The 22,598-nt window shown below is 62.7% G+C and overlaps 2 protein-coding genes across 2 annotated transcripts; one reads left to right on the top strand and one right to left on the bottom strand.

Annotated features, from left to right (window-relative positions):
- Nucleotides 1-6,279: 6,279 nt before the first annotated feature.
- SEMA3B (semaphorin 3B) lies at nucleotides 6,280-18,665 on the top strand. Its single transcript, XM_066195322.1, has 18 exons — nucleotides 6,280-6,535; nucleotides 13,337-13,464; nucleotides 14,316-14,473; nucleotides 14,555-14,617; nucleotides 14,706-14,825; nucleotides 14,900-14,993; nucleotides 15,081-15,200; nucleotides 15,516-15,661; nucleotides 15,746-15,860; nucleotides 15,938-16,007; nucleotides 16,092-16,236; nucleotides 16,345-16,564; nucleotides 16,654-16,745; nucleotides 16,912-16,953; nucleotides 17,049-17,206; nucleotides 17,319-17,374; nucleotides 17,453-17,592; nucleotides 17,676-18,665. The coding sequence occupies exons 1-18, from the start codon at nucleotides 6,387-6,389 to the stop codon at nucleotides 18,114-18,116; spliced, it is 2,457 nt and encodes an 818-aa protein (XP_066051419.1). The 5' UTR covers nucleotides 6,280-6,386; the 3' UTR covers nucleotides 18,117-18,665.
- Nucleotides 18,666-19,367: 702 nt separating this feature from the next.
- LOC136296250 (2'-5'-oligoadenylate synthase 1-like) lies at nucleotides 19,368-21,563 on the bottom strand. Its single transcript, XM_066195185.1, has 6 exons — nucleotides 21,298-21,563; nucleotides 20,834-21,128; nucleotides 20,586-20,761; nucleotides 20,262-20,503; nucleotides 20,039-20,174; nucleotides 19,368-19,955 (listed from the first exon to the last, which is right to left on the bottom strand). The coding sequence occupies exons 1-6, from the start codon at nucleotides 21,490-21,492 to the stop codon at nucleotides 19,452-19,454; spliced, it is 1,548 nt and encodes a 515-aa protein (XP_066051282.1). The 5' UTR covers nucleotides 21,493-21,563; the 3' UTR covers nucleotides 19,368-19,451.
- Nucleotides 21,564-22,598: the final 1,035 nt, after the last annotated feature.

Raw genomic sequence — 22,598 nt, forward strand, 5'->3', positions numbered from 1 at the left:
AGCTTAACCCTTTCCGTGCTCTGGTGAAGCCGGTGCAGCCACGTGGCACCTGTGGAGAGACGTCCCGGGATGGGTGGCAACACAACTCACCAGGGTTGTAAAAGGCAGCCAAGAGCTTCCGCCCTGTGAGCAAACACGGCACAGGTGCTGGGCACAGGGACAGGCAGTGTTGCCCCATTGCACAGAGTGCAGCGACTGCCGTGGGGTAGCATGCTGGAGGACCTGTGGGAAGTGACTTGGAGGCTGTCTGCTCCTTCCCAGCCTCCAAATGCCCTTCCCTGCAACTGGCACAAATGCAGCCATGTCTACTTTTTACTGTCCCCTCTCTTGTCCAGCATGTGACACCCCTCTCCAGTGTATCCACTTTCCAGGTGAGCAGAGGACATGGGCTCCACCACGTAAAACTGAAGCTTTGTGGAATGGAAAATGAAAGCAGTCAGGAGAGGAGGAAAAGTGAAGATGTCCCCAAAACCTCCCAAAGTCTGTCCTAGCACCCCGCAGTTGGCACACAGTAGCTGCACACTCGTGCCAGTGGGCTGGCAACATAGAAAGGAGCCATGAGAGGGATGGGCTAAGACCCTGCTCTCAACCCCCTGAGCCCTCTGGTCAACAGTGCTTCCCCAGTGCAGCTCTGGCCAGTCTCACCAATGGCTCCGGTGGTGTCAGGGCTCCAGTGGATTGCAAAATTGCAGCCGTGCGGTTTTCTCCAGCTGGCTGGAAAGTTTGACGCTGGATTCCCGTATGTGAGGAGCCTTCAGGGGAGCACGGCACAGCACGGCTCATCTCTCCAGCAGCATCCTGCCTCACCAATGGCAGGGAGCCGAGTGCTGTGCCAGAGCCCTTACCCTCAGCACGCCTCCGTGGGGTTTGATTTCTCACCATTTCCCCCAGCCAAAATCTGCCCTTTTTCTTACCCTTCGGCTGTGCTTCGAGATCAAAGATTAAAGTGAACCCATAAAACCCCTTGACCTCAAATGTTGCAGTATGGACAAGGCCAGCCCAGGACCCAGGCACAAAGCAGTGGGTGCCATGTATGGCCAGGACACGCTCTCCTTGTCACGCTCAGCTTCCTCCCCCGGCCCCTAAGCCCGCTGCCTGCTGCTGCCTGCCACTGCCTGCTGTTCCCAGAGCCCAGATGGCAGGAAGATACGGCAGAGATAATGGTGAGATTTGCAGCCCCAGCAGTGCTCCCCCTGCCACCACTGTGACCTCTCAAGCAAGAAGTCTCCTGGAGACTGCCCTTTCCAAGAACATTCCAGTGAGTTCCTCTGGTCCCCATCACTGGGCATCCCACAGACACAGCGCCAGCATATATAGGGGCTCCAAGACCCCCACTGTCCTCTTGACCTCCATAACCATGAAGCGAGGCACAAAAGGAATGCTGATTGTTAGGAGAGGGATGCCTGTGGCCAGGAGGGTGGACTCCAGAGTGACACCTGTCCAAGGCCATGTCCAGGGCTGGGGCTTTCCTCCCCGCAGCCCTCCCTCCACGGAAGCACCCAGGTGCAGGTAGCTTGTGTCTGGACACAGAGGTGGTGGGGAGCAGCTGGCGGCCCCCTCCCTTGCCCTTGCCCGCCGCCTCCCTCGCGGCACATGCTGTCATGTGGCAGGGCACAACAACAACACGGGCTAATTGGTTAATGTGATTTCAAAACATGATTTGCAATTATAACTCACCAGAGAGCATTCAATGATCCCGCACATCGGAGAGTGGGTTTTTCTCCTTCGTTTGTTCCTGGAACCTCGAAACCAATTAACTTTACAGAAGCCAGAAGCAAAGCACTGCTCAGCAGACCTGAAGGGTGAGTTACCTCTGTGCTCAATCACCTTCCTGCCAAGCCACAATCTGAGAACCAAGGACTGGCGGACAAGCCCCAGGGTAACCCCAATGCTTCTACCTGTACCACTGAGGGGTTTGGAGGGACTCACACATGCTGCCCCAGCTCCAAACCATCAAGCACCATGGCTGCTTGGGAGCACTTGAGGACAGGAGGATGCCCTGAGCCATAAGATGTGGGAATAAACTGTTTCTGTTGGCACAGGGACACTGTCCCTTCGGTTCCCTCCAGAGGTGCTGGCACCTGCTGGCAGCCTGCTCATCTCTGCCACCCACGCAGGACAGCCATGTCCCCACCATCCTCACTGACAGCACCCACAGCCCCACCAGGGACAGGGGCTTTGCTTCTGTGGGCTGACCATGCCGCAGCAAAGGCTTAAATGCTGTTAAGGTAATTAAGCAAGGACTTTAATGCCTTTAAATGCAACTCAAATGCCTTTCAAGCCAAACAAACCCAAGTAGTCATGATGCTCCCGAAACATCCAGCACACAGTGCTCAGCTCCCCTGAGTCTTGGCTTATTTCCCCAGTGTCCCCAGTTGCTGGGCTCTGTTGTTCCCCACATCTCACTGGAAAGCCAGACATGGGGTCAGCAGTTTTTTTCTCTTGGGTGGGCAAAGAGATGTAGCCATTAGCTGCTGGAGGGATAATCTGGCAATTATCCCTCAGGATGGTGATGCAACGCCACTCTGCAGGGGGACCCCTGCTCACAGGGGAACACTCTTATGTGCACAGGGCCTGACTCTCTGGGCTGGGAGCTGCTTTCCACCAGCTCCCCAAGCCTCAGGGTCCTCCTTACCCCAGAGAGCTCAGCATTCTACACTTCAGCCCCCCAGGCTTCCTGAGGACAGGGAGGGAGCTCAGGGAGCTTCCAGAATCTCTAATGAGGCACAAGGTGATGCCAGCAGAGCAGCATGGGGCAGTGGAAGGAAATGTGAGGCAGTGTTGGGGGGTCTCCAGTCCCTGGGGAGGGGCACTCCTGTTCATCTCCAAGCTTCCTGCAAGCTGCCAGGGAGTGTGGAGCTGGCTGGGAGGCCCCCAGGGGTTGCCAGGCATTCTGCCCAGGGCCTGGGCAGCAGGGTGGCAGATGGCTGGGGAGCTGGGGACCGGGAAACAGGGGAGGACCAGGGACACCTTTCAGCCCAGACAACTGTAGCATCCTTGTTTAGAGTTATTTATAACCGGGCCAAAAATGGAGATGTGGCCACAGCCATGTCCCTCCACTCCCCAGGGTGCTGTGGTCAGTCCAGAGCCGACCAAGGAGCAGGTATGGTCCCTGCAGTCCCAGTGAAAGGGCAGTCTGCTCTGGCTCCCTACAGAGGCACCCGTAGGGCTGTCCTGAACCCCCTCACTGGCTGGGGTGACTGTCAGTCCCAGGGCTAGACAGTCCACCACAGGCTCCTGTAGGGTGTGATCCAGCCATGAGGAGGAGAGTGGATAAAGGCCCTTTTATGGCCCATCAGGGAAAAGGATTCAGTGAGAGAAGCACAAAAGGACGTGCTAGTACTCAGGACTGAGGCTGCAGTGTCCCGCAGCACCGGGGCTCCTGAGCGGCCTGGTGGGATGTGGGGTGCCAGCCAGGGGCAGCTGGGGAGCACCAGGTGCTGGGTCTTGGCAGGCACCCCGGGTCCCTGCTGGCACCACCCAGCCTTGTGTTTGGGTGGACTAAACCTGCTGCTGTTTCAGTCTGGGCAGTGCTGGCATAGTGGCCCTCTCCAGGGTTGGGAAAGCCCTGGGGCAGCTGCCCCTCTCCCTCCCCTCTGAGCTGGACAACAATTGGCTGCCTGAAGGACGCCGGCCTTGATCCGCATCGCTGGCCGTCCCCAGGGCCGAGCAAACAGAGAGGAAAACAGCCCCAGCCGGCTCCTGCCGCTGCCGGCATGCAGCCAGCCCCCGGCACCCCCAGTGCTCCTGTCCCTGGGACCTCTCCCACCCAGCAGAGCTGGCAGCACCGTTCTGCCTGGTGCTGCCAAGGGGTTAATGGTACTGACCCACCTGCCCCAGAGCCAGGAGTGAGCCCAGGGGCTGCAGGGGCTGAGCTGGGAGGAGGAAACAGAAACCAGGATAAGAACCCACCATGTTGGCGGAGGGGCTGCCCGCAGTGGGAGAAGTGAGGCACAGCCAGGGTTGCACTGAGACCACTGGCCCTGGGTGCAGGGTCGTCCCTCCTTGCCCAGTCCAAGGGTCAGCTCGCCCAATTCAGCCCTGTTTGCCATGGGGCTGGGCCAGCCCATGGGGCTGCAGGCTGGCTGGGGCCAGCTGGTTGGTGGCAGGAGGCCAGCACAAGCCCAGGTCACGTGCCATGGCCTTGCGTAGCCACCTCACATGTTTTCTCCACAGCCCAGTTCCCTGAAATCTTTTCCCACCAGTCGAGCACGGTGCTTCACAGAAATCCCCCCGGCACCCTTCCTAGAGCTCCCCTGTTGGAGAGCCACCCAGTCCCACCAGATGCCAGGGGGATACCAGAGGCCAGCTCTGGTCCCATTCTCCCTCGGCACATATGGAGATGACCATCACCAGCAGGAGCAGCCATCGTGGAACAATGGTGACACAACGGTGACACCATACCAGGGTGGGGATGGGGATACAGGCCCCCAGCTGCCCTCCCGGCACTACAGCTGTCCCTGAGAAGGTCAGGCCATGGGTGCCAGGCCACGGGCGGCTGCTCCAGCTCCGCCGGTTCTGCCTAGAGCGCTGCCCGCTCCCGCTCTGCCGCCGGCAAGGTCAGCCCTGTGCTACGGCAGCACCGGCCCCCGCCATCCCCAGCCGCCGCCATCCCGCTCCCGGTTCCCACCGGCTGGAGGGACGGACATGCCGCTGGTGACACCACACCACCCACGCGGGACATCGCCATCCCGTGACTGTGTGGGCTGGCGGTGCCCCTGCCCGGAGCACCGGGGAGCGCGGGGGGCAGCGGCAGCGCGCGCGGGGGGCGGAGCAGCGCGGCCGGCACCGGTGCCCGACCGCCCTCTGGCGGCGGCCGGCGGCACTGCGCGCCCTGCCCGCGCCCTGCCCGCTTCGTACCCACTGCCCGCTGTCCCCCACCCGCTGCCTCCTGCCCACTGCCCATTTCCCACTGCCCGCTGCCCCCTGCCCACTGCCCGCTGCCCCCTGCCCACTGTCCACTGCCCATTTCCCACTGCCCGCTGCCCATTTCCCACTGCCCGCTGCCCACTGCCCGCTGCCCACTGCCCCCTGCCCACTGCCCATTTCCCACTGCCCGCTGCCCACTGCCCGCTGCCCGCTGCCCCCTTCCCCCTGCCCCCTACCCACTGCCCATTTCAAACTGCCCACTGCCCACTGCCCCCTGCCCTCTGCCCACTGCCCACTTCCCCCTGTCCGCTGCCCCCTGCCCGCTGCCCACTGCCCACTTCCCCCTGTCCGCTGCCCCCTGCCCGCTGCCCACTTCCCCCTGTCCGCTGCCCCCTGCCCTCTGCCCACTGCCTACTGCCCCCTGCTCACTGCCCACTGCCCCCTGCCCACTGCCAACAGCCCCCTGCCCACTGCCCAAATCCTGCCCACTACCCTGCCCACTGCCCGCCCACTGCCCGCACTCCGCCCACTGCCTATACCCTGCCTACCCCGTGCCTGCATCCCGCCTGGCCCCCACCGGGGCTTCCTCAGCACCCCCTGCCTTGTCACACCCGTGTGACTCCAGCCCACGTCCCCCCAGATGTGTCCCAACAAGCCCTCTTCCCCCACTTGCACCCCAGAACTCTCCCTGCTCCTCTGTGGGACAGCCCCAGTTCCTCAATCTATCTCATGGGAAGTGGTGGCAGTGCTGCCTGGCACCTCTCCAGTGGGTGTCACCTGTTGCCTGAGGCCTCTGGCCACGCCGGCGCTTTCCATGGAGCTCAACATTGTGAGGTGCCCTGTGGCTTCACACGGCATCACATGGCACACGCAGTGATCCACTGTCAGTTCTGGGACAACATGCCAAGAGCCCAGCTCTGTGGTGGCACTGACATCCCAGGACCGTGTATTCCAGCCCCTCTCCACCTGCATGGTCACAGCTGCCAGGAGGAGGCTGGGGCGTGGCACAGTATTGGCGGAGTCCCTGGCTGCCCTGAGCCCACCCCACGGCAGGAGTGGCTCAGCTGGTGCCCACTGCTTGGGCACAGATCCTCGTGGCTGGATGCTCTGCAGCCTCTGGCACAGCTGTGTCAGCACCTGGCCACTGTCACAGAAGAAAAACACATTCCCTTGCCTCCAGATGGAATTTCCTGTTTTGTTTTTATTATTAAAATGGTGCCCATTGCCTCCCATGCTGGCAGGCACTGCTGAACAGATCCTTGCTCCCTTGGCTCTCTCACCCCATGCCGTCTACAAGGGCGCATGGGCTGAGATCATCCTCTCCCTCCAGCAATGGGCTTGTGCCCAGCCCAGCCTAGCACGCTGCCCACTCTGTTCTGTCCAGCCAGCACTGGACACCCCAGCGTGTCCGGCCACAAGATGGACTTTCCTTCTTCCTCCTGCCCTGGCTGAGCGGCTCTTCCTGCGAGAGAGCCGCTAAATCCCCGGCTCCCGGGATTCTTTCCCCAAGAGAAGTCATGCGGCTCAAACCGCCCCAGCCCAGCCGAGAACTTGTTACACATTTACCCCACATTATTGAGGCGTCACCGGCTGCTTGGCCTTCGGACCACAGGGATACTTCATCGGCAGCCACCCGACCCCACAGCAGCTATGGGGGTACCATGGGGTGAGTCCCCCCAGAATGGGCACCACGGCAGCAGCCACATCCCCTTCCTCTCCCTCCAGCCCTGCTGGGCTGGGCTTTGCAGGAGCAGATGAGGCACTGGACAGTGATGAGTGCCTTCACCCTGGCACTCCTCCAAGATAGGAACAGGACGGAGCAGGCAGGAACGGGTGCTTGGGGACATCGGGACATACCGCTGGCTGTGATCGGGATTCCTAGGCTTGCTCGCACCTCTTTCTTCCCTTTCCAGTGCAGGCAGAGGGGATGGCAGCACCCCAGAAAGTCCTGGGGTCCCGAGAGGCTGTTCCCAAGCGGCCAGCCAGGTCGTTGGGTGCAGAGGGAGGACACACGACACAGTTGCCTTTTGTTGGTGCCGGCCCCGGGAGCAGGGACCGGGGCTTTGCATCCCCTCCCTCCACCCCCGCCGCTGGCGGGACTGGCGCCCAGCACCGGGGATTTGGGGTTTAAAGAGCAGGCGGCAGCCAGAGCCCCAGCTTACCCGCCAGGCGAGGAGGCAGGCGAGCTCTGGCAGAGCCCACGCACCATAGCAGGTGAGATGGTGGATTTGGGGCACCGGGCGGGCCCATTGAGGGGGGCTATGGCGTTGGGTGACTGGGACAGTGGGGCTCCCTGGGAAGCAGTGAAGTTCCTGCCTCCCCGCAGCGGGTACCGGGTGCCAGCGGGTTCAGACGTGGTCCTGAGGGGGAAGTGAAGGCATCATTGGGCATGTAGCACCTCCTTGTTCCTGTCACCCCACAGCTGAGCAGGAACTCCTAAGCCCTGTCCCAGCAGGGGTGGCAGGGGTGAGCACCACCACGCTGGGAAGTTTCCCAAGTAATGCTCCTTCCTTGAGCACTGGTTTATGGGAAGGGGGGCTCACCTGGTGGCCTCCCACCTGCTGCTCCTTCACATATTGACTGACTCCCTCAAGGCAGGGTTTGCCCTGGCTGGCACCTGGGTGAGCTCCGAGGCAATCGGGAAAGGGGGTATCCTGAGGCTGGGCACGGGGCTGGGCAGGAGCGGGAGCTGGGCCAGCAGACAAGGCCCCATTGTGCCGTGCCGGGGCCGCTGGCTCGGCCATCAATAGTGCCATTATGCTCAGCGGCGGCCCCCGCAGCCTTCCCAGCCGGCACAGCCACCCGGGAGCACCGTGGGAGGCAATCTGAAGTGGCTGTTGTGTTGGGGGGCCAGGGTGAGAGGAGAAGGGTGAGAGAGGAGGGCAGGGTGCCTGTCTGGGTGCTGCTGGGTGCCATGGAATGCCGTGCTCCCTGGTGCCACCAGCTTTGGGGGCAAGATGCCCAAGATAGGAAGCAGGCAGGCTCAGGGGGGGCAGCTGGACACCCCTGTCCTCACTTCCCCACCTTTACCATCTCACCAGGCATTGCCTGTGCCCGAGGTGGCCATGGCTGTTCTGCTTTGCCCCAGGGCAGGGACGAGCAAGTGGGCAGCGAGGGGCTGACATCAGCCCTGGGTGTGGATGCGGCCGGGCCAGCAGGAGAAGATGAATGGATCCGCCGGCTTCCCGGCGAGACACACCCTGGCTAAAATTACTGACCCCATGGCAGGGACACCAGGCTATTTTTAAAGCCTAAGGAGCTGGATGCCGCTGGTTGGTGTGGCTCAGGGTAGGGCCAAAGGGACATGGGCAGGACAGGAGGCAGGGTGGCTCAGCCAGCATCTCCCACTGCCCCTCCTTCTGGGGTGGGGAGGGTGCTTGGATGGTGGCAGAAAGCCTGGGTGTCCTGCTCCTGCCCCACGTATGGGTTTGAGGAGCTTCAGTGGTTTTCAGTGCAGGCCATGTGGCCCCTCTGCCTGTGCCAGAGCCTGGCTGCTGGCAGACACAAAGTCAAGGGCAAATGGGCACCTTAGTTCAGGAGGACAGGATCCTATAAGACCAGGATCCTTCCCTTTCCCTTTCCAAAAAAACACTGTCCTGCACCTGGAGGATGGCCATCCCCTTCTTCATCACTGCCCCAAAGGTTCACCCTGTACCCCATGGCTTGGTCCCCATAGGAGGGACACATGATGGCAGCACCCCAACAGGTGCTCAGGCACTGGGTTGCTCACAACACCCCTATCCCCTGGGCAGCCCAGATCAGTCCAGCACAGGGTTGGGACAATTAAAAAGGGATTAGCTGGGCTACACCAGCATGGCACTGCCGGGAGCCGGTACCTAATCCCAGCAGGAATGCACTGGGGCCACAGGGGTCCCTGATGCTGGGGTCTCACCAGCATGTTATGATGGGGGGTGGACATAGTGTCAGGGTGGATGTATCCACAGACAGAGTGTGAACCTAGAGCTGGTGTCCCCCTGGGACATTGCCACCACGCTGTGGTACAAGGATGCAGCTGTCTCAGGCACGTTTGCTTGCTGCCTGCCAAGCCCTCACATTGGCACACTTGGGATGCCATGGGCTCTGTCCCCTGCCTGGCACATCCTTCCCCTGTACCAGGAATGTGGCAGCCACACAAGGTCATCCCATGGTCCAACATTATGGATGTGGACCACCACAGATGGACTCCCAAAGAAGTCCTAAAGCCACATCTTTGGTGCTACCACAAACCAACAGCTTTTTGGTGTCCAGACCCAGAGGATACTAGTTCAAGCAGCATATCCCTGTGCCCAGGCCATGGGTGTAGGCTGGGGTGAGGATGATACACTCCTCTCCTGCTGACAAGTTGGCAGTGTCACTGGCAGCGCTGGCAAAGGCCACCCTGCTGCACAAACCCCTCTCTCAGCTGGGGAGCAGTGCCATGCCAAGCCCATGTGTCACAGGCATGCCTGTGGCACCAGCTGTCATGACACAGCTCACCTTGACCCCTGGGTTTTCCATGTCCTCAGCCATGATGGCTCCACCAGGGCAGAGGGAAACTCTCTAGGCCCCAGGAACATGGGGGACCACCCTGTAGCACCTTTGGGGAGTGACCTCACAGGTCCCCACAGAATCCCAAGGGTTCTTCTGGTGAGGTACCATTCCCATTTGGGATGCAGGAGTTATACCCATCCTGAGGGCTAGTGGATACCAGTCCCAGCCCTTCTCCATACATGCAGGGTGTCCAGCAGCCGGTGGTCCCGGTCACCCATTCGATGGCATGGAGAGATGCCATGCCCTGCTGGCTCACCCCCGGCACAGGAGATGCAGGAGCCTTGGCCGTTGCCGGGTGCCGTGCCGCCCCCGGCGCCCCGCGGGGGTGGAGAGGAGCCGTTTCCTACCGCTAACACGGCTGGGGGCTCGGGCGCTGCCGGTGGAGCTACAGATGCTCGCCGGAGCCGGAACCGCCGGGAGAGATTTGGCGAGGCAGCGATCCCTGGGTGCGGATCTGCCAGCGGCAGGGACGGGATCAAAGAGCGAAAGCGCCAGCACCTGCTGGTGCCGTCGGCAGTGACACCCCCGCGCTGGCGGGGAGCCAGGCCACCGGCACCTGGCTGTGAAACCTTCCGCGGGCTGGCACAGAGTGCAGGGATGAGGGCGGCATGCCAGTGGCGATGCCTATTCCAGATGGGGACCGTCATCATGCCAGCGCCCAGTGGCTCCGGTGCTTGCCAGGAACACCCCGTGGGGCGGGAAGGGGTGGCCGGCGGCCGACGTGGCGCATCCCTCCCGCGCCGTTTTTTCCGGGATGGAAGCCCGGCCCTTCTGACGCTTGATGGTTTCTCCAGGCGGAGCCGCTGCCAGCAAGGTCCCCTCAGGGCTCCAGGGCTGGGGTGATGGTGACGTCACCTAGTCACCACGCCACGCTTGCCGGGAGTGGCGGTAGTTGGAACAGTCCCAACTGGGTTAAGGGAAACTGAGGCACGGTGCTGGAACAGCACAGGAAGGTGCCCACTGTGCAGGGCTGGGCACGACATGCCTGTCCCCACCATCTCAGTGCCATTCTGGGACAGTAGGCACAGAGACGCCATGTGTGGGGGCCACCCAGCTCAAAGTCCCGCTGGTGCCTGGGCAAAGTCTTACAGCAGAGTAACCCCTGCCGTACCGGTGCCAGCTCCTCTTCTGCTGCCCCACCCATCCCCTCACTGTCTCTGTCCTCCTTGCTGCCCACAAAGCTGGGCTGGGCTGGATGCCACTCAGCACTGTGGCACAGGCAGGAGAGGTACAAGTGGTGGTGCTGGAACAGAGCCTGCCCGCATGCCAGCGTACCAGGGCTGGCAGCACGAGGGTTACTGGCACTGGGAAGAAGGGCATTTCCCGGGCACCCTGCCTGCACGGCTCTGGCTTCCTGCTGAACTCACTGCCTGCCTGTGCCAGCTGCCTGCCTGCACCTGCACCTGACCTGCCCACACCCGCTGCTGGCCTGCCTGCACTCCCTGCCAGCCCACCTGCCGCTCGCTGCCTGCTGGCACCCACTGCCTGCACCTGCCCGCACCCGCTTCTGCCCGCACTGCTGCCTCCCCACTCGCCCTGCACCTGCCCGCACAGTCTGCTGCCTGCACCCCTGCCTGCCTGCCTGCCTGCAGCTCTGCCTCCCCACTCATTCTGGAGCTGCCTTCCCGGACTCCTGCACCCGCAGGTAGGGACAGTCAGGGGCGCGGGGAGAACAAGGCAGGTGTGGCCCCCAAGGCAGCTCGTGTTCCCCCCGCCCCGAGCCCTGCCCGCCGAGGCACGCGTGGCCCCGCTGCCGGCACCGCTCGGCACTTGCTATTCTTGGCAGCGGCAGCTGGAAAATGGGAGGCAGCGGAGGAATTTTGTTTGCTCCGGGCTGGGCTCGGGCCAGACATCTGGGCTGCAGCTGAGCGGGGCGCGGGACCGGCCCCCCGTACCCCCGGTACGGCCCCGGCACCCCCGGCACGGCCCCAACACCCGGGCAGGCATGTGCCTGTCCCGGCGAGGAGGTCCCCTCAGCACACTAGCCCCGTCACCGCTAGTGTGCTGAGCCACACGTGTGCTGAGCTTGGCATCCTCAGCCCTGCCCCAGGGGCCGCGGGTGTCACCGTGGGTATCCCCGTGAGTGTCACCTCGGGCCACTGGGCTGTCAGCACGGGTGTGTGTGTGTGTGAGCTGCCGTGCGTGTCCGCCTGTGTGCGTGTCTATCTGTGCGAGGGTGCCCCCGTGTCTGCTCGTGTGTTCGCACACACGTGTGCGGGTCCCTGTGCGCGCCCCCGGCCCCGCCCCGCCCCGCCCCGCGCGGCCGCCCCGCTCCCTCCCGGCGGACGCGGCGGGCGGGGCCGGGCCGGACCGAGCCGAGCCGGGACACAGGTGGGTGTCGGGGGCCGGGGGACCGGCAGGGTACGGGGGTGGTCGGGGAGTGTCTCCGGACGGGGTCTCTGCGCTGCCGTCGGGGGTGCTGCCCGTGCTGGCACCGGGGGGCTCGCCGTGGGGTTCGTGTCCCTTCTGGCACCGAAGGGCTGGCTGGCGTCGGAGTTGGCACGGGGGGTTTCACGGGCTAGATCTGCCGGGGTTGGCACCGAGGGTCCGTGGTGCTGCCGCTGTTGCCCGCCCCCCACCCGGCCCCCCGTGCCCGCCGAGTCAGAACCACGCGGGTCTGCGCCCGGGGGTCGGCAAGTGTCCCGGCCGCTCGGCAAGTGAGGGCAGGCGGGAGGCCCCCGTGCCCCGGCACGGCCCGAGCTGGCAGCAGCCGTCGGGGCTGCCAGAGCCCGGCGGGTCCCGCGCCTCATCCCGGCGCCTCTGTAAATGCCATTAGCGCCGATCGCCTTCGTGCCGGGACACCGGGCAGCCGTACCCGGCACCGCGCCCAGCCAGGCCCTGTCCGCTGCCCGCTGCGTGCTCCGGGCTCACCTCCGCCGGCCAGCCTGGACGGGGCTGCTCTGCCTGCAGGAGCCCCAGTCCGTGGATATGTGACCCTCCAGGCCGGCATCCCCCGATTCCCAGCTCAGGTAGGGTCGCAGAGCCTGGGGTGATTGCACCGAGCCCGGGGGCTGTGCTGGGGCTTTGGCTGTCACTGGTGTCCTGGTGAGGCCCCAGTGGCTGTGCCACGGGTGAAACCCACAGGGACTGATGACCAACATAACTCAGCTTGTGCCTTGCACACGGCACTGCAGCATGGCCAGGGGGCACGGTGGGATCTGTGTTCTGACACAGTGCCCTGATAACCATCACCTCCCACTCCCCGTGAGGAGAGCATGCTGCTGCCAGAGCCGCAGGAGGGCTTCCCTACCTCGTTGTGGGCACCCATCAGAGTGGCAGATGCACTGGCATGGGCCCCTCTGGGTATTGTGGGCACCCACTTAGCCAGGGCCCCCTCAAATCCTGCTCCCATTTGCATGGTGGTACAAGAAAGGCCAGGGGCTAACGGTGGGGCTGTAGCAGTGGGGGAAACTGAGGCGTGGGACCCCATTACTATCATCATGGGCAGCTTGCCCAGTGCTCAGGAGCCCACTGACTGCCCGGGGTGCCCTATCTGATTGTCGCCACTTCGGTGCTTGCTCTGTCCTTGTCCCTATTCCTTTAGGGAAGCACACAGCTCTGTGCTTGCAGGCAGGAATGGGCAGAGCCCAAAACACTCCTGCTGATGGGCTCAGACAGGCATGGGCAGGGCTGGATGCTGCTTGGCTGGGCTGTCTGTTTCTCCACGGGCAGGAGCAGGAGGGGTGTTTCCGAAGCCCATTATGTTTGGGGTTGGATTAATGGGGGCTTAAAATAGGGAGGGATGTGTCTGGCTCACATTCCCTCCAACTGCCAGGTTGAGCCCAGTGGGGGATCCCCTCATGCCATGCCTGGAGTTGCCCTACGCCGATGCTCAGGGCTCTCCAGACACCGTCGGCAGCATCGAGGAGGGATCCTGGTCTGGGGGCTGTGGGGAGGGGGCTGTAACCCGAGCTGAGGTCTTGTTTCTCTGCCCCAGCCGCGGCGCCAGCAGCCAGACCCCGGCCATGAGTCGCACGCTGCTCCTGCTCCTGCTTCTGCTGCGCGGCCTCACCACTGGCCGCCCCCCGCCCGCTGCCACCCCCCGCCTCAAGCTGTCCTTCCCCGGTGAGCATGGGACACGGGCGGGGTGGGGGGGCGTGGGGTCAGGTGTGGGTGCACTGGTTACGTGTCAGCAGCACCCAGCATCATCCCAAGGGACGGGAGTATCCTGGGGGGCAGCATGGTGGGAGGGGTGCAAAACTCCAGCACTGGCACGTCCCCAGCACTGCTGCCTCCCTCCCCGTGGGCCGTCAGGTGTTGGTACCGGCTGCCATGTCCCTTACCTGATGCCAGCCCCTCCTGGGCCACCTGCCTGTCCTTGGGGTCATGCCTGTGCTTGGGACCTCACTCCCAGCCCCCAGCATGTGCTGGCTCAGATGCCCCTATCCCTGTGTGCGCCATGGTGGCACTCCCTAGCCACGGCTGTGCCATACCTGTTGGGAATGTCGTGCCAGCTGGAGAGCTGGTGCCGTGTCCCGACCGCCCACTCCAGGGGCTCCAGCACGGCGCAGGGGGCTTTGTCCAGCAGCGGGTCTCAGCAAGAGCTCTCCTCCCAGGCTGACAAAGGGCTGTTTGTTCCCGCCACAGTGGGATTATCTCCGCGGGGCAGGGAATGGCCTTCTCCCCTGCTGCCGGGTGAGCGGTGCAGAGATGGGTGCCGAGGGGCATGGAAATCATTGCTGAGTGGTTTGAGGATGACTCTCGGGGTGCACAGGGATGAGTGTGGGGCTGGCATGGGGATGAATTTTGAGCAGGCAAGGGCTTGGTGAACCTAGTCAAGCCAGTGGGACAGGTTTGGGGGAGGGGACGGCATGGCAGGGGGCTGTGGCCCAGGCTGCCTCGGAGCATGTCCGGGGCAGTGGAGATGGACAGGCAGTGGCGGGGCCAGGCTGAGCAGTGCCGGTGGGTCCTGGCAGAGCTGCGGGCTCGCCATGGGCTGCGCCTGTTCTCGCTGGAGCACTCCTGCTGCTACGAGGCCCTGCTGCTGGACGAGGAGCGCGGCCGTCTCTTCGTGGGCGCCCAGAACCACCTGCTCTCTTTGGCCCTGGATGACATCAGCCAGCGGAACAGGAAGGTAATGGGGCAGGGGGTGACATGCTGGTGGAGCAGTGCCAGGTGCACCAAGTGCTGTGACCATCCCCTTTTCCACCCACAGATCTACTGGCCGGCTCCTGTGGAGTGGAGGGAAGAATGCAACTGGGCTGGCAAGGACATCACTGTGAGTGATGGGGCATGTTGTGGGATGCCAGGACTGTGCCAGGGAACTGCCCCAGCACTACCTCACCCTTCATTCCCTCCATCCCCAGGCTGAGTGCATGAACTTTGTGAAGATCCTGCACCCCTACAACCGGACTCACCTGTATGCCTGTGGCACTGGTGCCTTTCACCCAGTCTGTGCCTTCGTCGAGGCTGGGCAGCATGCAGAAGTGAGCCTCCCCTGGCACCACCACGGCCTCCAGCCGCTTCCACCTGCCCACCTCCCATCCTTATCCCTCTCCAGGAGCCTGTTTTCAAGCTGGACCCCCACCACACTGAGGATGGCAAGGGGAAGAGTCCGTATGACCCCCGGCATACTGCCGCCTCTGTCCTTGTGGGTAAGGGCATTCTGAGCCTGGTACTGGGTGCAGTGTGGCACAGGGGTGCCAGGGGTCCCCTATAACGCTTCCCTCGGTGCCTGCCAGGCGAGGAGCTCTACTCTGGGGTGGCCACCGATCTGATGGGCCGTGACTTTACCATCTTCCGCAGCCTGGGCCGACGCCCCTCCATCCGCACGGAGCAGCATGATTCTCGCTGGCTCAATGGTCAGTGCTGGGGACTGGGAGGGTGGCGGGGGGGCACTGGCACCCTGGCACAGCAGTGCTGCTGCCTGGAGGCATCAGGGCAATGACTCCTTCAGGCTCAGATGTCCACTGTCCTTTACTGCCTGTAGAGGGTGATTTCAGGGGTTCCTGTGTCCCCTTGAGACCCCCAATGTCTGGTGGAGTCCCATTCTCACTCTGCCTCTGCTCTGCAGCTGGGCAGGGTTGGTTCTGCACCCTCCGCTGGGACCCCAACAGGTGTTCCAGGGGAGCAGAGCTAGTGGAGCCACTGGAAGCACCACCCCTCTCTGTCCCCAGAGCCCAAGTTTGTGGCCGTTTTTTGGGTGCCAGAGAGTGAGGACCCCGACGATGACAAGATCTACTTCTTCTTCCGTGAGATGGCAGTTGAACGGCAGCAGGGGCTGGGCAAGACCAGCTTCGCCCGCATTGGCCAAATCTGCCGGGTGAGAGCACCCACAGGCAGGTGGGCTGGGGGCAGGGTGTCCGGGGTGCTGCTGCTGACACTGGTGTCCTCCTTTCCCTGGCAGAACGACATGGGCGGGCAGCGCAGCCTGGTGAACAAGTGGACGACATTCCTGAAGGCTCGGCTCGTCTGCGCCGTGCCAGGACCTGACGGGGCAGACACCTACTTCGATGAGCTCCGTGAGTAAACAGGGATGTGACCCCGCCAGTGAAGCTGTGGGCAACACTGGCAGCACTGATGCCTTCCCTGCTTGTAGGAGATGTTTTCCTGTTGCAGACAAGAGATAAGCGCAACCCTCTGGTCTATGCCATCTTCTCCACCTCCAGGTCAAGCCCCCTCCCCAGTACACTGCACATACCCAGTGGTTCCCCCCTTGCCCCCTCACATCTTTCCCCTCTCTCTCCCACCAGTTCTGTTTTCCAAGGCTCAGCTGTTTGTGTCTACACCATGGCTGACATCCGCCGGGCTTTCCTGGGCCCCTTTGCACACAAGGAAGGTCCCAACTACCAGTGGGTGTCTTACCAGGGGCGTGTGCCATACCCCCGCCCAGGCATGGTACGTGGTGTAGGACTGTCCCAGCTGGTGCCACCAGTGGGATGCCACTACGTGGGCTGGGTGCAGTGGGGTGTGAGACCCTACTTAGCCAGTGCTATCTCCCTGCAGTGCCCCAGCAAAACCTTCGGCACCTTCGGCTCCACCAAGGACTTCCCAGATGAGGTGATCCAATTTGCCCGTCACCACCCGCTGATGTATAACCCTGTCTTGCCCCATGGCCAGCGGCCCCTCTTCCTGCAAGCCACCGTGCCCTACACTTTCACCCGCATCGCTGTGGACCGTGTCACCGCTGCTGATGGCCACTACGATGTCCTCTTCATTGGCACAGGCATGTAACGACCCTAGGGATGGGGCAGTAAGGGAGAGCAGGGGGATGCTGGGGCTGGGACCCGTGGCCTCACCCCTCCTTGCCTACAGATGTGGGCACAGTGCTGAAGGTAGTCTCAGTGCCCAAGGAGAGCTGGCACCGCATGGAGCCGCTGCTGCTGGAGGAGCTACAGGTCTTCCAGGTGAGGGTCAGCATTCCATATCCTGCCAGTCAGACTTCCCCACAGCACCCCCATATGCTGTGCATGCTCTGGGTTGTGCTGGGGCACTCCAGCTGCCAGGATGTGGGAGCCAGGAGGCTGCATACCCAGGTATGCACCTTAACTCCTGCCCATGCTCTGCCCACAGGATGCCTCCCCCATCACCAGCCTGCAGCTCTCCTCCAAGAGGGTAAGGGGGGACCCCTGGCCATTCCCGTGTCCACCATGGCTGTGCCTAGCCCTGTACCCCTCGCATGGGGGTGCTCAGCTCTGCTCTTCCCCCAGCATCAGCTCTATGCTGGCTCAGCCACAGCGCTGGCCCAGCTGCCCCTGCACCGCTGTGGTGCCTATGGCAAAGCCTGTGCCGAGTGCTGCCTGGCCCGGGACCCATATTGTGCCTGGGATGGCAACACCTGCACCCGCTACGTGCCCAACACCAAGAGGTAGGTGACATGCCAGGGTGCAGTGCTGGCATAGCCACCCTGCCCCAATGCTATGGTGAGGGGCACAGGTCACACTGCTGCAGCCCCTGCTCCTCCATCACCTTCCCCACAGGCGTTTTCGCCGGCAGGACGTCCGCAACGGTGACCCCAACCTGCTTTGCTCTGAAGGTGAGCTGGGACCCAGCCAGGGTCTGGGGGCCAACCCTGCCATGGTGTGGGGCTAACAGCCAGGCTCTGTCCCTGCAGATCCCAGGCGGGACACCGTGCCCCAGAAGCAACTCTACGGGGTGGAGGGAAGCACCGTCTTTCTGGAGTGCATCCCCAAATCCCTGCAAGCCCACATCATCTGGACACACCAGCGCACCCTGAATGATCCCCAGCGAGAGGTAGGCTCTCCCTGGCCAGGTATCGCCGGTGGGGCTGTGCTCCGCCATCCCGAGCTGACCGCCCATCCCTACGGGTGCTGCAGGTGCAGATGGACGAGCGGGTGGTGCGGACGGAGCGGGGTGTCCTGCTGCGCAGCGTGCAGCGCGCCGACGCCGGCCTCTACCTCTGCCACGCCACCGAGCACGGCTTCACCCAGCCCCTGCTGCGGCTCTCCCTGGAGGTGATCGGCGCCTGGCAGGCCACGGGCGTGGCATCTGCCGGAGACTCCCAGCTGGCCGCCGGGATCCCCGGCCGCAAGGTCTGGTACCGGGACTTCCTCCAGCTGGTGGAGCGCCCACCGCTGGGAGCCACGGACAAGGTCTGCCAGAGGCTCTGGAGCCGGGGAAGACCCCCGCCGCCGGCCCGCACTCCCGCCGGCCCCCCCGGCCGCGGGCAGGGTGAGGAGCCGCGCAGAGCCCGCCGCCGGCGCACCCACGAGGGGCCGCGGGCCGAGCGGGGCCCCCGCAGCGCATCCCCCTGGTGACCCCGGGGTCGGCCCCGGGCGCCGGGCTCTGCCTAGGAGCGGGGCCGCAGGTGGGGCACAGCCTCGGCAGCCCTGCCGGCAGCACTGCGTGGGCAGTGGCGGGGGACTGCAGCTCCGGGGCCGCAGGAGGGCAGCCGGGATGAGCAGGACCCCCGAGGGCTGCCGACTGCCCTTGCCACCGGCTCCAACACCGGTGGGGACCCAGCCGGCTGCCGGCGTCGCAGAGTCACCGAAATATTTATTAACGACTGTTACGATGAATGTAAACCTGTGGGGCCCGGCAGTGCCCCCGCCCCCAGCATGGCACTGCAGAAGGACAGCACAGCAGGGTCACACTCGGGTCCCAAAAGGGCTACAGGCAGGAGTGGGAGCACGGAGGGGCAGGACAAGCACTGGTGGGACACAGGGGCCCAGCAGGAGAAGGGGGACACAAAGGGGGAGATGTGGGGGGGCATAAAGGTGGCACCCACCACCCTGGGTGTAGAACAGTGGCACAGGGGACCTTGTACTAATTGAGCACAATAAAGCAGATTCAGCCGCCCAGGGTCCTGCGTCTGACCCACAGCCTCAGGAAGCATTCAGCGGCAGCCCGATGCCCCACAGCATGGACCCACTCCGGTACCCCAAGCCTAAAGGGGTGGGATCTTCAGCAACACTGGAGGGCTGCGGGGAGACAAGACCTGCAGGGACATTGCCAAGGTTGATGGGTTTCCCTCAGGCTTCCAGCTCCCCGTGCTTTCACCTCCACTTCGATTTCTGGAAGGTGAGAACCAAACTTCCTCAATGCTAAGAGGCAGCAATTAAGGCCGTGACCGAAGGTGACCTCGGAGTCTGCTGCCTCCTGCTGTCTGCGGTGGCGGATCAGTGGCACTGGCCGCATCCTCCGGCCTCTGGTGACACCATGCTAGCAGCACAAACCATGTCCCAGCACTGGCTGCACCCCAGCGTGGGCACTTGAGCCGCTGCATGAGCACAGGCAGGCAGTGGTGTAGGCAGAGAAAGGAACTGTCTTTTCCTCCTAAATTCCAGTTGGCAGCAGGCTGGCATCCCTGAGCCCACCAAGCACCCTGGGCTCAGGGAGCACTGCTTTACTGCACCTCTGTGTCCCTGTGCCATCCCAGGAGTCTGTGGCATTGAGGACCCCCCTCATCCCAAAGGGCTGGTGACCCCAACTCCTTTGACCACCCCATGTGACACCTGTCACTGTCCCCAACAGAGCAAGCAGCACAAGGATCTACTAAATATTTATTTTTATATATTTATTTCCAGCATGACAGGAGGGTACACAGGGGCTGGTGCTGAGGGCAATGCTCAGGAGGGCAAGCAGGCAGGGAACTAGGGGAGCTGGGGGCCTGCACCCCCGCGGAGCCGCAGGAGCATGTAGATTGTGCTCATGGGCTTGACGTCGTAGTGCGCCAGCGTGTGCCGGTCCTCCAGCTCCCTGGAGCCGTAGGTCAGGCGCTGCTCATTGGCAGAAGGCCCTTGCCGGGCCTGGATCTGCTCCTTCAGCTGTCGGACGGTGTCAGTGGGCAGCACGGTGTAGGCAGTGGTCCGATTCTTATCATCCTTGACCAAGACCTGCATCTTCTGGGGCTCAGTCTGCAGCAGCACCAGCGTGGTGTCGTAGAAGATGCCATGCATGGCCAGGGTATCGCAGTCCTCTAGGATGACGTTGCTTCTGCCTGACTCCTGCTGTGCCAGGCGCTGTGTGTATGGCGGGATGCCCCAATTCTGATGGATCATCTCCTTCAGCTGCCTGATGGTGGTGTAGGGGCTGACACGGTCTGTCATTTTGGTGCCTGACAGCTGCATCACCACTATGGTCACGGGCCGGGCTGGCTGCAGGGACAGGAGAGCGAGTGGGTGAAGACAGAGAGGCAGGGGTGGGGGACTGTGATGCTCACAGGCTCAGGCAGCCTTACCTGCACATTCCAGGGCTGGACATTTTGAAGGCAGGGCAGTGAGCAGCAGTAGCTGGCAGCTACCTCTGCCATCAAGTTCCAGTTCTTGTCTTGGCCCAGGATACCCGTGGGGTCAGCAGGGTCCAGGATGACAGGGCTGTAAACACAAAGAGTGGGCATTGCTGTCAGCCCTGGGTAGCACCATGGAGCCAGCGGGTACAATCCTACTGGGCATGGTCCTCACCGGGAACTCCACAGCAACTCCTTGACATGGGCACCAATCTCTCTGTGCTGGAGTGAGTAGTACTTCTCCCAGTAGATGCAGATGTCCCTGTGCCGGCTCAGCAGTTCCAGCACTGTGCGGAAGCCCTGAGCCGTGTCAAAGGAGTTGCTGGAGTCTGTGCCCTCCTCCCAAGCATAGATGGTCAGCAGCTCCAGGGCATACTTAGGGGGCAGGTGTGCATTGGGGTACTGTGGATTCAGCAGCTGGAGAGAAGACAGAGATGAGGATGAGAGCTGGCTGGGATGGGTGTCTATTGGGAGCTGGGAAAGCTGGGTAGCTCCTCACCTCCTTGTACCAGTACTTGACCAGGCGCAGGAGGTTCTTCAGCTTGGCAGGGTAACGCTTCACAAACAACTTCTGCAGCTCAGTGAAGCAGGGGGAAAACTCCCCGGGGTGGCTGCAGGCATGCAGGAGCCTCACATACACTTCTGCATTTGGTGGGGCATCCTGGGTCACCTGCCCTGTGGGGTGAGAAGGAGGGTGAGAGCCATCCCAGGACACTGCCTGTCCCTGTGCCAGCCTGTAGCCCTTACCCAAAGCATCATAGGCAGGCAGGATGTCAACATCAATGGACTCTCCAGTCTCCTTGGAGGACAGAGTAAGGCTGAGGGAGCGTGGAGTGCTGTCAGGACCCTTGTACTTGGGCTCACCGATGTACACATTGAACTGCAAGCTCTCCCTGCAGGCCTTCAGCCTTATCATGATCAAATCCAGGATAACCTTTCTGTTGTTCTTCTGCTCCTGGTAGCTGGGTAAGCAGCTGAGGAAGAGCACCACATCAGCATCAGAGTTTTTCTTCAGAGCTGTGCCTTTTCCTGCTGATCCACCCTGCAGAGAGAGACCCTACCTCCTCAGCACCACTGCCAGCACCAGGATCAGCCACCACCATTCCTGGAGCTACCAAGGGAAACTGAGGCAAGGCAGGAGCTGAAGCATGGGACATCGGGAAGGGAGGCAGCAGGGGTGTCAGCTGGCCCCCAAGATGGGCAGCACTCACCTTGACGGTCTTTTGGACATGGATTCCATCCCCAAAGCAGTCCCTCTTCAGGAATTCACAGATTTGTCCCACTGTCTCCTTCACCTGCATGGAGAAAGCTGTGCTGGGCTGCAGGGTGTCTGCGATCCAGCTATCCAGGTTCTTGGTGGTTACTGTTCTCAGTCCGTTCGTGGATGCCACCTGGTCCACATCCATGCTGACAGGGTTGTCGCTCCCTTTGCCTCTTTCTGACTTGCTGCCTCCTTCGTCTACCCCTTCCAGCAGCTATCTGCCCCCCACAGACCGCTCTTGTCTGCAGCAGCATTTAAAGCTTCCCGGGCCACCGCCCCGTTGCGTCACCGCTGGGAACTTAAGGTGGCACCATGCCGTTCGCACGGGATCCACCCGGTGTCTCCGTTGCCACCACTGCGGGGCTGGGGGGCGGCAGGTGTGGCTGCGCGTCACCCTGACATCCATCTCGGGTGGTGGTGGCAGAGAGGCAGCTGCCTGCAGGCTGGCTCTGGGGTGCTGTGGGTCCTCATAGCCCCGGTGCCTTCGGTGACAGAGGGTCCTCCCCGGGTGCCCAGCTGGGCAAAGGCAGAGCCCCACCGCAGGCGCCAAGTGTCCGGTCTGGGACATGGCTCATGCTGGGACATGGTGTCAGCAGGGGCAATGGGATGCGGCCAGTGCCACCAGCTATCTTGGTGTCACCACGGGCCATGGAATGAGGCTGTTACCAGTGACAGCAGATGCCCTGGCATCACTAGGCAGTGAGATGCAGACACAGCCAGTTCCACCGAGGGTCCTGGTGTCAACACCGTCAGTGGGACACGGCTGATGCCAGCATCACCAGGGAGGCTGGTGCCCTCTCTTGCAGTGGGATACGGCCGGTGCCAGCATCACCAGAGCTCCGGGTGCCCCTTTATCCCGGGAGCAGGAGGCAGCAGGTAGTACGCATTCAATGTTGCGGCTCGTGCTGCCTTAAACTGGGAAATCGGGAGTTTCAGTTTCTGTTCCTCACGCAATTTCAGTTTCTGGCTCTGCCAAGCTGGAAACGAAAGTGCAAAGGAGCCCGCGACTGCCCTCCTGGCCCAAATAAACTGGGAAGATTCAAATAACATAAACTCACACCCGGGAACTCGGCGCAGGGTGAGGCAGGGCCAGGAGAATGGGCGGGGGCTGTAGGCAGAGGGGGAATGTGCTCCTGGGAGCAAGGGCTGGCAAGAATGGGAATAGGAACAGGATACAGAATAGGGGCAGGAGCATAAAGAGGCAGGGAGTCAGGACATGGGCAGGAGACAGGCAGATGCTGGGGGGTGGGA

The sequence above is a fragment of the Chamaea fasciata genome, unplaced genomic scaffold (assembly GCF_029207755.1).
Source record: "Chamaea fasciata isolate MVZ Bird 193981 ecotype frontalis unplaced genomic scaffold, bChaFas1.0.hap1 SCAF_13, whole genome shotgun sequence".
NCBI lineage: Eukaryota > Metazoa > Chordata > Aves > Passeriformes > Sylviidae > Chamaea > Chamaea fasciata.